Source organism: Silene latifolia, chromosome 7, assembly GCF_048544455.1.
Source record: "Silene latifolia isolate original U9 population chromosome 7, ASM4854445v1, whole genome shotgun sequence".
NCBI classification, from domain to species: Eukaryota; Viridiplantae; Streptophyta; class Magnoliopsida; order Caryophyllales; family Caryophyllaceae; genus Silene; species Silene latifolia.
In genome coordinates, this window is record NC_133532.1 from 99041172 (window position 1) to 99054145 (window position 12974).

General features: G+C 40.6%; 1 protein-coding gene across 1 annotated transcript; it reads right to left on the bottom strand.

Moving 5' to 3' along the window:
- Positions 1 to 675: 675 nt before the first annotated feature.
- LOC141592390 (uncharacterized) lies at positions 676 to 6271 on the bottom strand. Its single transcript, XM_074413025.1, has 4 exons — positions 4984 to 6271; positions 4345 to 4560; positions 3304 to 3395; positions 676 to 1562 (listed from the first exon to the last, which is right to left on the bottom strand). The coding sequence occupies exons 1-4, from the start codon at positions 6076 to 6078 to the stop codon at positions 866 to 868; spliced, it is 2100 nt and encodes a 699-aa protein (XP_074269126.1). The 5' UTR covers positions 6079 to 6271; the 3' UTR covers positions 676 to 865.
- Positions 6272 to 12974: the final 6703 nt, after the last annotated feature.

The window sequence follows — 12974 nt, forward strand, 5'->3', positions numbered from 1 at the left end:
GGGGATGGAATAAGTTGTCTGTGTTTCAGGTCTTGGTGCCATAGCTTGTTATATAGGGAGAAAAGTTGTGTGATAGAACGAGTCGGGTATCGTGTTTGTAAACCTGTGTCATTTTGATACATAATGTGGTCAGACACACTTAAAACACATTTCGACATGATCAGCGTACTTATTCCCTTCAAAAAGATCAAAGGAAGATACTGCATATCATTGATGATGTTTGCAAATTGAAACTCTTGTATGCAGTATATTATTTTCAGTTGTGACCTAATGAAATGACATGGTTTCACATAATGAGGTAATAAACTCCGTGTGATAAGTAGAAGGTGATGCTCATAGCGAGTGTGTTAATGCATCATGTGTATTAACAAAAGCTCATCCTACATGTAAAAATGTGGTTCTGTCACGTAACGAACCAAGAGGCCAGCTCGATGACAATTACAGCAAAGGGCAGCAATTAAGGATCAAAAAATAAACAACTCCTGGTGAAAAGTTGGGTCAATTGAAACTAGTCGTCTAAGATATGCTGGATTCCTTTTTCCATGGATGCTTAAGCTGCTTTCCAAAAGCATCTTCTTAATATCATTTAACTTTTTCATACATAGTTTGATCACTGATTCACCGATGTGGATAAATGCATCTTCTAAGGTATTTGACAATGAGACGGTATTACTATTAGCCTAAAATAAGCTTTCTTCATTAATGACATAAAAATAAATATAAATAAAGTCAGGAAAAAAGGGAACAAATTAACTTTTCTAATTTGGCCCAGAAAAAAAAAAGATCACATTTGCAGTCATTACATATCATAGCAGGAATCATGGCAAGACTTAAGGTATTCGACAATGAGACGAGTAGCTTTACTTCAAGAAGAAGTGGCAGTAGGGCTGTCCAAAGTTGTTCCAACATGTTGAATAACGAATCCATAGATCTTACGCTTAAGCCTCTCAATCTTTTCACTCAACATTTGATCCCTTTTCTTCACCACTAAATCCAGCCAGTCATTGATCCTCTTCAATTGTGATAAAATTGCTGCTATAGACCCGCCTTGAAAGGGTATTTTCGAGTTTCCATTGTTGTGACACTCGTTGAATACCCGGAACCCAGCATCGAGTGACTCTTCAACAAATTTCAGGAACCACAATTCCATCTCAGCCTTCAACTTAGCTGCCAGCTCAGCAGTGTCTTTCATGCCAAACCCTCTTGACCATGTACCTTTGGATGACAGTTCCTTTGAGTGGCTTCTAAGAGGGTTTCCAGTGGACTGTCGTTTTGTTGATGAGCTCCTTGGTAGGGCAGGTACAGGATCCACATTTTGGCCGGTTAGAAGAGAGACAACAGCTAGGTCAGTGGAAAGGGCGGCTTCAACCCAAGCAGTTGCTGACTTGGACTGCTCTGTGGTAAAAGTAGTGGTTCCATCCTGTGTCTCCGAACAATGGCTATAAGAAAATGAGTCGACAATGCTGGATGACTTGGTGGCGTTGTCGTAGATGGACAGGAACCGGTCAATGGTAGGTAAGGGATTGCCGGCCTTTGATGTCGAGCAAAGATCTGAAAACATGCTGCATTGGAAAAGAGTTAAATTCATTGTCATCATCCATCACTTTATCAATCAAACAATCATTATATGAATTCAATACCAAGTTTAATCATTGGTAGGTCAGTGGCATATAACAACAAAAATTCGAAACTTGGATTGATTCCGTAAGAAGCTAGCTGCGGCTCTGACTTTAATTTTTTATTTTTTATGGTGTCAGTTCACTAAGGTGGCGGGGTTGAGATCGACAGAGGCGGGGAGTATTATTTTCGATGGGAATGTTGTTGAGAGTTCGGATTTTTTCAGATATCTAGGATCTATTATTCAAAAAGATGGGGAGTTAGACGGAGATGTGGCTCACAGAATTAAAGCGGGATGGTTGAAATGGAAGAGTGCTTCAGGGTTTCTATGCGATAAAGATATGCCCCAAAGATTAAAGGGAAAATTTTATCGCACGGCAATTAGGCCTGCCCTACTCTACGGCTCCGAGTGTTGGGCCGTGAAACATTGTCACATTCAAAAGATGAGTGTGGCGGAGATGCGCATGTTGAGGTGGATGTGCGGACATACAAGGAAAGATCGGTTAAGGAATGAGGTGATTAGGGAAAAGGTAAAAGTGGCGCCAATAGAGGACAAGATGATGGAAAACCGACTAAGATGGTTTGGCCATGTGAGAAGGAGACCTATGGGCATTGCCAGGTTAGGAGGTGGAGACTTGGAGAAGCAGAAAAAGGTCCCTAGAGGCGAGAGGAAGACCAGAGAGAGGACATGGTTGAGAGTGATAGAGCACGATATGAGAGTTCTGGGACTTGAGGAGAGTATGGTGACGGAGAGGGCACAATGGAGGGAAAGGATACATGTGGATTTTTAGTATTTGATGTTTTTTGACAGATTTAGTGTTTTTTTTATTTATTTAATTTAAAGAAATTTATTTATTTATTTTTCTCCCCTTTATTACACACTTTTTCAACAACCAATTTCTTATAGATTTTACCTGGTTCATTCCGGATCCTTAACTCTATTTCGGTTTTTAAAAATCGTTTTAACCTTTTCTCTCGATTTAAATTTTAAGTTTTTATAAAAGAAAGACGGAATTCGATTTTAAAACCCCTAAGTTCACCTTGACTTTCCATTACATTTTCGTTCTCCCTTTTGTTTTTTTATCTTCCCTTTTTTATTCGCATTTTGAGGCGTGCGTTCACCCATAGACGGTTCGAAAGGATGATTCATGTCAGCCGACCCCAAATCATTTTGGGATTAAGGCTCTGATGTTGTTGTTGTTGTTGTTGGTGTGAAAGAAGGATTGGTTCCACAAGGCCCAAACAATGGTTTTTAAACAATCCATGAGGCATTTAGACTCTACCACTAGGTCAATTCCTCATCGCTAACAAGTCCTGGTTCTATACAAGTAATGGGTTTTGTTCTATACAAACAATGAGTTTTCAATTGCCTTTTTAATATACTCAAAAATTAATTCCTGCAAAACAAACTATCGTCTTTCTCAGTCAACGTACAAAGTCTGACAATAGAAACCTGATCAAATTGTTATCTTAATTTCAATGTTTTGGCTATGCGAGCGATTTGAATGAACTTGGCACATGAAACGAGATTAATGTATTCATTTTTCGATCAAGCCCAAATGTGCAAGTATGATGCTAAATGGAATTACATAACATCCTTCAAATATCAAATTTATTAAGAATTGGCTAATTGGCTTTTATTTTATGAGAAGCAATCACGAATTCACGATTATGTGAAACGTTTACCTTAAGCTCCTGACTATTGACTCAGTTGCCAAAGCCTCTTGCAAAGCTTGTGCAGCAGCAGTAGCAGTAATAGCCCTTCTTTGTATAGCCTCCTATTGTCATAGAGAAAATTTAAGAAACTGGAAACTCAACAGAACGTCAATAATATGGCTCATATTTAGAGTTAACCCAAAGAGAAGGACCTCAACTTTCAGAGTTAACCTATACTATCAATTTTTTTCCGGGTAAGGACCTCAACTTTCAGAGTTTACAGTTAAGAGACTCTAATCTAACACCGTTAGTTTTCCGTCAACATTGAGCAGTTAGGCGAAAAAAAAAATAACAAAAAAGCTGGAATCTATGGTACTGGCCTGTTTGTTTGTAATCTTTCTTCCCATCTCATTCTCTCCTTTAGTTTCTAGTGCTATCTAGCAAACTCTGTGGATTATGACTTATGATCGAAACACAAAGTGGGCTCATCAATGGTGGAAGGGGTGATTTGAAGCTGGCTCGTATTTGAATATGTGCAGTGAAGTTTTGGCCAATTTGTATATAAAATCGATGTCGGGATTCACATGAAATTTCTTTACGCTTGGTCTCACATCTAGCACACTCTACGAGTCTACGTACATGCTATTCTTCGAATTATTGTTAACACATTTCGATTTTAAATCTGAAAATCTTCATCTACTTCGACATACCAAAGCTTCTCACAACCACCTTGCTCAGAAAATAGTGATTTTCTAAGCAAAGCTTCTCACATACCAAAGCTTCTCACAGATAGCTTGCTAATGTTGCTATGCTCTATGATCTATCTATAGTTCTATACTTCTGCAAATTAGAGATGGAGGAAGAGGAAATTAAACCTTTTATTTTATTTTTGGTGCTTTTACTTTTGATGGCAAACTAACGGAAGTAGGTAGGAGTTCCTTAACTGGAAAATTTTGAAGTACAAGTCCTTAACTGGAAAAAATAGCAAAGTTTAGGTCCTTGTCTTATGGTTAACTCCTCATATTTATGATGCAATGCTTGGACAAACAAAACAACAAACTATGACGATACCTTTCCAAGTTTTGCAAGGCCAGCAGAAACTGTATCAAATGGTACACTGCCATCAGTCCATTTCTTATCATAGATAGTAATCCCAGCTGCCAACGCAGGTAACTTGCTGGGCGTTGGACATTCTTCATGTGAGTTAGATTTACCATTTCCGTCAGTTGAAGAATCATCTTTTGATTCAAGGCTGTTTGCATCACTTAGACGACGGGACATGGCAGCCTGCATAATAGAAAGACATGATGCGTTTTCATCAGCTTTCAAGTCAAATTATTTTAAAAACTGAATCAGCATATCAAGCATAGAATAGGTCGGATAGAGACGGAGGAAAATTCTATGCTCAGTTTAGGTCAAACTGCTTCGAATTGATAAACAGCAGCACCAAATGGCATTACAGCTGAACACAAATTAACGAACACATGAAACTAAGGTTCCAACACAAGAATGTTCCAGTAGAATTGCAATAATCCGTAAAATTGTTGCAATTCATCACTCGTTCTGATCCATGGGTGAAATTGGACTTACTAAATAAAGATTATTATACAATCATTTCAATTGGAAAGGATATTCTCTAATTAAATGGCAATGTTAATCAAGAATCAACAAAATGACAGCAAATCAAGACAATAAAACGCATAGATATACCTGAGTTCTGATAATTGCTTGCAAATCAGGCTTATTCTTCCCACAAACACTATTCTTCTCCTTCACCTCCACACTCCCTCCAACATCTTCCCAACTCTTCCTCCCACCACTCTTCACCTCCGTCATCGCCGGAACCTTCATCACCCCGATTCCAGCAGCAATGGCAGCAGCAATCTTCTTCTTATTTCCCGAGCTCCCACCACATGACAACCTTCTCGCCGGGGACAACGACATCCTCCTAGTACTCGGGGATGCCGCTCTCCTTCCCACCGCGGTGGGTGACGGCTGACGGTATCTCGACGGAACAACAATCGCCGCCTCCCTCGCCGCCGTCTTCCGTGGGTTCTCGTCCTTTGCTGCCATCAAGCTCGGGACAGCGCACTTTGACGGCACCGGCGATGCCGACCTCTTCACCTTGGTCGCCGGAGACGGATCCCTCTCCTTCTCTCTCCTCCCTGCCGATGGTGAGCGAAACCTCTGCGGCGTGATCGAGGGTGTCGCCGCCTTCTTCTTCTTCAGCACGACCACCTCTTCTTTGTCTTTGTTCACATTTTCGTCATTTACCATAGGAGCAAGCACCTCCCTTCCATGATGAGTATTTTTCTTCCTAAGACGGAAATTGAACCCTTGTTCATCGTCTTCAACGGGGAAAATCATGAAATCCCGACTTGAACCAGCATCTGCGAAGCGGACCCCGAGTCGCTCAGGGGAGCCAACGAAGGGATGACGGCCGGGAACAGGGCGTAACCCGGATACAACCGGAAGTGGACAGTCGGAATAGGGGTCGAAAACAAAGCGGTCGAGATAAACAAATTGACCAAGCTGGAGACGGTTGGAGAGAATAAGATCGGTGTCGCGGTCAGAGAGGGTAACGTAAGTGGAGTTTTTAGAGTCGGAAAGTTGAACGATGAAGCCGTGATTAGGCCAGAGTTCTAGAGGGGTGGTCGCGGTGGTGGTAGTGGAGGAAGAGGAGGGTAAAGCGGGGAGGATTGCGGTGACTTGGAGGAGAGGAGAGCGGTGTTCGCCGGTAGGTTTGGTGTTGGTGTTGATGGATTGAAGGAGTTTGAGTAGGATTCCTGGGGTTAAGGTTGCCATTTTTGGCTTTGTGTTGAGGGGAGAGTGGAGAGAGTATTCTGTGTATGGTTGGTTGTTTATGAAGAGAGGGGGGAAAAGGGGCCGTTACTTGTGAGATGTGGAAAATTTGAAATGAGAAATTTGAAAATTGGAAAGAACCAAGGAAAAGAGAGAGAGAGTGGGGAAAGGTGGGGTTAATGTGGGGGAAGGAGTACGGGACCGTTACGCTGGGGGGAGGGAGGTTCATTAACATTTGTTTCCTATTTGGAGATCCGCCCCAAAGTTATTCATTTTTCACAAATTCTTATTTCAGAGTGTCATATCAATCTGAAATAGTGACGGATATCATTTTCTCTCATCAAAAAACCTATTTAGGATGTGAGTGGGAAAGCACATGGGATGTCCCATCACTCATGTGCTTCTCACTTGTGAGAAGTCTTAATGAAATAAGGCGGTCTGAAACAAAACAAACTGAAAGTGAGAAGTCTTAATGAAATAAGGCGGTCTGAAACAAAACAAACTGTTCATTTTTTATAAAAATTTGCTAAATCTCACGTATTAATTTATTAAATCCCACGCATTTTACCCCTCACATTTCATAATTGGCTCCAATTTTAAAAGATAATTAAAAAGAGTTCTCTCATTTATCTTCTCTCAAAAACTAACCAATTCGACAACAATGGATCGTAATTCGCACATATCACATATAATTTTTCCGTTTTATCAACTTTTTTAATACCGTGCTTTAATCGATTTAACTAGTATTTTTTTAAATTAAAAAAGATTTATTTTTAAATTTAGGGTTTAGTGACCGATCATAGAAAAACCCAAACCTCTTCCTGCAAATGCAATTGCATCAGAAATCCCCATCAACAAATACCGTGGAATTTGCCAGCAAAAGTTTAATACGGAATCTTAGTTCATTGTATGACAGAAAGGCAATAAAGCATTTGAGGGTCAAAAGTTCATACGTGAACTTCCTGGTGATAAGGCATAGTACAAGGCGATGAGGCATAGTACAGGCATTGAGGGGTTATGGCGGCGTCGAGGGTGGTAGGGAGGGTGGGGAGGGGGTTTGGTAATTGCAAAGCGATGAAGGGTTGCATTTCTCATTTTTGGGGTTTTAAATTCTCTCTTGTTTCTCCCTTAATAGGTGAGAAATGAGAGGGGTATAACCGGAACAAGGAAAAAAAATGCGCGGGATTGAGTAAATTGGTGCGCGGGATTTAGTAATTACGTTCTTATATTGTATCATATCATCTCTAATAGTGATTGTATTAGTCTCAGAAGATATTTTTACGATTAACTAGTTTTACTCACGTACAATTATAGAATATTCAATACTTTGACTAAATGTATCAATTTCTCATAATTATAATCAGCCTTAAAATTATTGATTATATACTCCGTATAAAATAAACGAAAATTTCTCATGGTATCTCTCAATTTTGTCAGATTTCCTATGGTACCCCTACTTTTAAAAATCTGCTCGTGGTATTCTTGTGTGGACATGGCCCACCCGCAACGCCCAAATTGATCCCGCATCTGTGGGCATTGCAGCGGTCTTTTGAAAGCCACGCTCGGCGGCGTAAAAATGCTTTCGACTGGATCGTTTTAGATCGGTCGGTTTCGTCTCGGCAAGGGTCTCGAAACGATGCAAGAGATGTTCGGAGTCGCCACCAAGCATTTGTGGGATGCTTGGAACCCGTTCGAATCCACTTTATACCCAGGTCAACTAAGGCAAAAAGCGGTGTCTAAAGATAAGGAATCGTCCCTCTCTTAGCATCCTATCTCTAGAATGACTCTCGTACGCCCTGGATAAGGTCATCCACTATCCAAAGTTTCTGAGTAAGAGGTGAAGGTACGTATTGGGAAGCCCTTTAATCGGACACTAATCCCCCCGCATGTAGCGCCCTTCTTCGATCGATCTTGGTTGGTTAAATGCAAAAGTTGATAAAATGTTTTAAATGCATGAATGCGCATCCAAAAGTTTGAACCTAACATGTGAGTTTTCTATGTCGGTTGTTTAATCCAAGTATCAAGTATTTCATGTCGAGTTGGATTTAATGTTGATTTGCATGCAAGACGGAAATTAAACATCCATTTACCGAGTTAGGTTTATGGTGCATAATGTGATCCATTTATCTTAGTAAGCCGTTTTCCAAATATGATGTAAAATGGGCAGATTTGTCATCTGATCCGTCCTGTATTCGGGTTAACCGAAGTCGGGATCGCCCTAAACAAGTGCTGGAAGGAAACAGGGTCTGCATCAGGCAGCCTATATAGGCGCGAGCCATCCGGCGATGCAAACGGGCATGTCCTGATTTGAAAATTGGAAAGTGGGTGGCCTGGTTAGGCGGGGGTCAACATACGATGGAAGGGCGTCTTCTGACCATTAAAAAGGTTTGTAAAATGGTTTGAAAAAACGGTGTTTGTGTAACACCCCCATACTCCAAGTGCCTTACCAGGACCACTCAGGTATAAGGATGCCACCATCTCGGTTACCCGAGGCATGATATTCATAAGACAATAACGAAACAACTTTAAATGATAAAACTTTAGTGAAAAGTACAACTGAAGCCAAATCCCAAAATACGGGTACAAGTCCTCAAACCAACTGTATAATCAACTAAAAGTAAAGTTTATAAAACTACGAAGCTATAGCGGAAGACTTCTATCGTCAGACGGTGGCACATCCCAGCTATCCCAGTACTCAACTAAAACCTGCTCAATTACTGCTCACCATCCCCGAATGGATCACCGCAGGTTTTACAAAACAACAACCGGGTCAGTACTAATCACACAACTTATATATATATATATATATCAACAATAAGACAAACAGCGACTTACACCGTCACACACACACAATCACACCATCCCATCAATCTCAATCACCGATCGTCCACTGGACCACCGCCAAAGATGGGGACCGCAGCCGTACCCACCTAATCCCCGCTCCTCATATTGAGCGATAACCCTGTCCATTAATGTGCACATCCCCTTGCGTGGCGGGTTCCACGAAGGGCGAAACTAGGGCGTGAAGCCACTCCCGCAAGTGACTCCACTCAGCCGAGAACGCATCTCGAGAACCATAGACAAACAATCACAATCACAACCGTCACAATACAATTACGATATTAATCAAACAATAAATCTCAACACATCAACAATCATCTCATTATGGGACTAATACTGAGTAGGAAATCCTACCTGGAAAGCACAACAATCAGACGGTCTCTACAGCTGTATCAAAAAGCCTCTTCTACAAAACCTCCTCCTATCATACAAACATATAACACTACCAAATCACAATCTACACAAAACCCCCAAATCCCCATATTAGGGTTTAAACAACTTAAAGGAAATACTATACAAATGGTACATAGGTCTTACCCTCGACGCAAGGATCTCAACGGTATAACGAACGGTGAAATCCGACCTCCCAATCTCCGGGATTTGCTAACAATGCGATTAAAGTGAAGAACGTAATTTGCTTTCTCTCTTGACAGTAATTTAGGTTTTGAAAAGTGTTTAAGAACAATGACGGAAAAGCTTAAATACTTTAATCGCATAATTAACAAAACCCGAGAAATAACTCCCCGTAAACCGGCTACTCGATCGAGTAGCTAAGGTACTCGATCGAGTGCCCCCTTACTCGATCGAGTATCCTAGTTACTCGATCGAGTACCCAATAGGTCAGAAACTATTTTAAAACGCAACTCACCCTTACTCGACAGAGTAAGGCCTACTCGATAGAGTACCCAGAGACTCATAAATACGGAGTATTACAGTCTTCCCACCTTAAAAAGAACTTCGTCCCCGAAGTTCAACCCATACTCAAAAACAAACATACTAACTCGATCAAGACACAACAACGTGACTAAGAACTCTAAACAAAACTCCAACCCAAACATGAACTCGTAACACCAACTCCGCTAACTATTCCTACCTCCGCAACATGGCTCACGATATCGTACCAACTCCATTATATCTCTCTCAACACTAACTCCATACACTACCAACTAGCTCCGTAATATATCATCCAGAGCCAATCCAATATAAAAATACCCATAACATCAAACGGAATGTTACATTCTATCACCCTTAAAAGGAACTTCGTCCTCGAAGTTTACTCAAACTCATAACATCATCCTCCAATTGTCAACACTATATAAAATATTCTCACACTCCGAAGCATCACACTACTACAAGCACAGCCATGGCCTTTTATAAGTATCATCCATAAAACAAATCCCTCCTTTACGCTACGCTAACACTCTACTTCCAATTATATTACAACATGAACCACCATGAAACTTTCTTTTATTGCATCCCACTCCTCTTAAGATAAATGTTACGTCCTCGTAACTCACTAATACTAAATCCTAGCTATATCGTCTTATTATCCTCATCACCACCGTATGTCAAAGATCACCACCCATGTATTATTCATATTTTATGGGGAGTTAGTTGATTACTTTTATACCTGGAGATTGTGAGATTTGTGCTTGCTATAGCACCGTTCCATTTGTTTTTGAGCAAGAAGTTGGATGTTGCCATATGGTTCCGTTTCGGTACTACCTTGATCACCTGTACCTCCACTTTCCCATAAATGTTTTGCCTCTTCTTACCCTTACCTCACATATCCACATATATACCTCGGCATGTGTCATGGTCTCTTGTTGGTTGGAATGCGTATGTACGGTTGTAGAGATTGCTTTCATATTAGACTGCAGGCATGTTCTTATAGGTCGTAGTTAGGTGAGAGTCCTTACAAAATGAATTCTTTCTATCTTATACATTATTCACCTGTGCTTATGAGTGATTTGAGCGACCCGTGAGAGTCCAATTTGATAAGTCTCTACAGTTGACGGTTCAGTAGTTTTAACGGCTCCATAACTCGTTTGCATGATTCATTTGCTAATCGATTGTTGGTTGTGCATTAAATCGGTTTAGGCTTTACATGTTGCATTTCGCTCTGAGATTGAACTCGTTCCATTAGGTAATTAGATCGAGTCTAGTTCTTGCTTGGGGACAAGCAAGGGTTTGGTTTGGGGAAGTTTGATGCGTGTCTTTTATATGATGTTTTACATCCCATTTTACACGCATTTCAGAGCTCATTCATGTAGTTTATGCTACATTTCTCCCTATTTCCGTCTACTTCCGTATTTTTGTACATTATTGCAGAAATGTGAAGAATCCAGCGGAAATCGAGCTAAATCCGTCCCCGAGTATCCTGCATTGCATATGACGTGAAGTATTCACCCGAGGAACGAGCTTGGTCCGCAATTCAAGGCCCAAAAGACAAATCCACGAGATTATAGAAGTCAAGTAGCGCTCAAGCGATCGATCAACCACTACCATCACCGATCGACCAACTGCGGGTTCGAAGCTATCAGATATCGAAGATCGAAGATCGATCGATCGACCGCCATGCTCGATCGATCGACCAATCTGCTATTCCAGACGAGAATTAAAAGACCGAGGAAGCGCAAGCCCATTGAGTTTAGGTTTTGGAAATAAAAGTTACGTATGTTTGCTATATAACGTAACTTAGAACACCAGTTTTGGGGATCTGATTTTTATCAAGTTTTTACATTAAGTTTTACACAGTAACATTGAGTTTTATTAGGGTTTGGAATATTGTTTAGCATTGGAATTTTCGCTCTTGTTCTTAATCATTCTTCTGCTATTCTCGGTATCCTTCTGCCCTATTTCAATTCACTTCTATTTCGTTATTAGTATAGAATTGCTAGTTAGATTCCCGAAACCATATTATTGTTGCATGTTAATTGTTTGTCCTACCGCTTTAATTATGAATTCAGTACTTTTATGCCCTAGTATTATTGTTGTTATCACCTTCAGCATGAGTAGCTAAATAGTTCGTGCTAGGATGTAGGGGACTTATGGCGTAGGCGGCGTAGTGTTAAATTGGACTGAATCGCGTGTCAGTCGATCGACTGCCATACCTGGTCGATCGACTGACCACGTGAGGTTACCTTTCGTTTTAATTGATTTTAATGTTGTATTTAACAAATCGAATGCATGCGACCAGTTGGATGCTTAATTTATAACTGACCCATTAGATCAAAAGATAGGGACAGTTGTTAGACCACCAATTAAGATGACTAAACTGTGCTGAGATCGAAAGATAGGTATAGTTTAGACCATTAGTCACTTTTCAGGACGAGAGTCAGTATTAGTGATATTAGGGACCTATAGCGAGATCGAAAGATGCTATTTGTTAAGAGTGGACCGAGAGGACCTCTTGTTTCCCGCCTCACTTGTGTTTGATTAAGACCGACTTAGTATCTTTGTCGCCTCGAAGCCGTAATGAACCGACCATCCTAGTACCCCTTCTTTATCTGTTTAATCCGTCTTTTTAGTTTATTGTCTTTATTTATTCTTAGCTATAGACCAATTCAACTCAACCCCTACACTCGTTACCTTAGACTAGAATTAGACAACTAGAAATTACGTCTGCCTCCTTGTGGTTCGACCCTGTTACCACTAGCCTAGGTTAGTCTTAATAGGAAATTATAAATCTTATTTTTGGTACTCAACGACGGGCATCAAATTTTGGCGCCGTTTCTTGGGGAGGCAATAGTTCTAATTTTTAGTTGTTTTATTTTTAGTCTTTCTTAGTTTAAGGGACTTCTGTTCCTTAAACTTTTCTTATATTCTTTTTGTAGTTTCTTCTTATGCGCAGGTCACAGGGTGGTGAACTAGTACCATTCAATCCTAAGATAGAGAAATCTTTACGCGAGTTGAGACGATCACAAAGGATATTACCGACAGAGGAAGAGCTGAGTACTCTGTCGAGCTATTACGAGAACGAGCTATTCGAGGAAGACCCACATTCTTCACCCGTTTCCACTTCTTCAGCCGAGACAGTCACTTCTCCAGAAATTCCA

Excerpts from the sequence above, each read along its gene's own strand:
- LOC141592390 (XM_074413025.1), bottom strand. The coding sequence starts at position 6,078 with ATGGCAACCTTAACCCCAGGAATCCTACTCAAACTCCTTCAATCCATC. Across the intron at positions 3,396-4,344 it reads GCCTTGCAAAACTTGGAAAG|GAGGCTATACAAAGAAGGGC; the intron begins GTATCGTCATAG and ends CTATGACAATAG. Across the intron at positions 1,563-3,303 it reads TCAATAGTCAGGAGCTTAAG|CATGTTTTCAGATCTTTGCT; the intron begins GTAAACGTTTCA and ends TTTCCAATGCAG.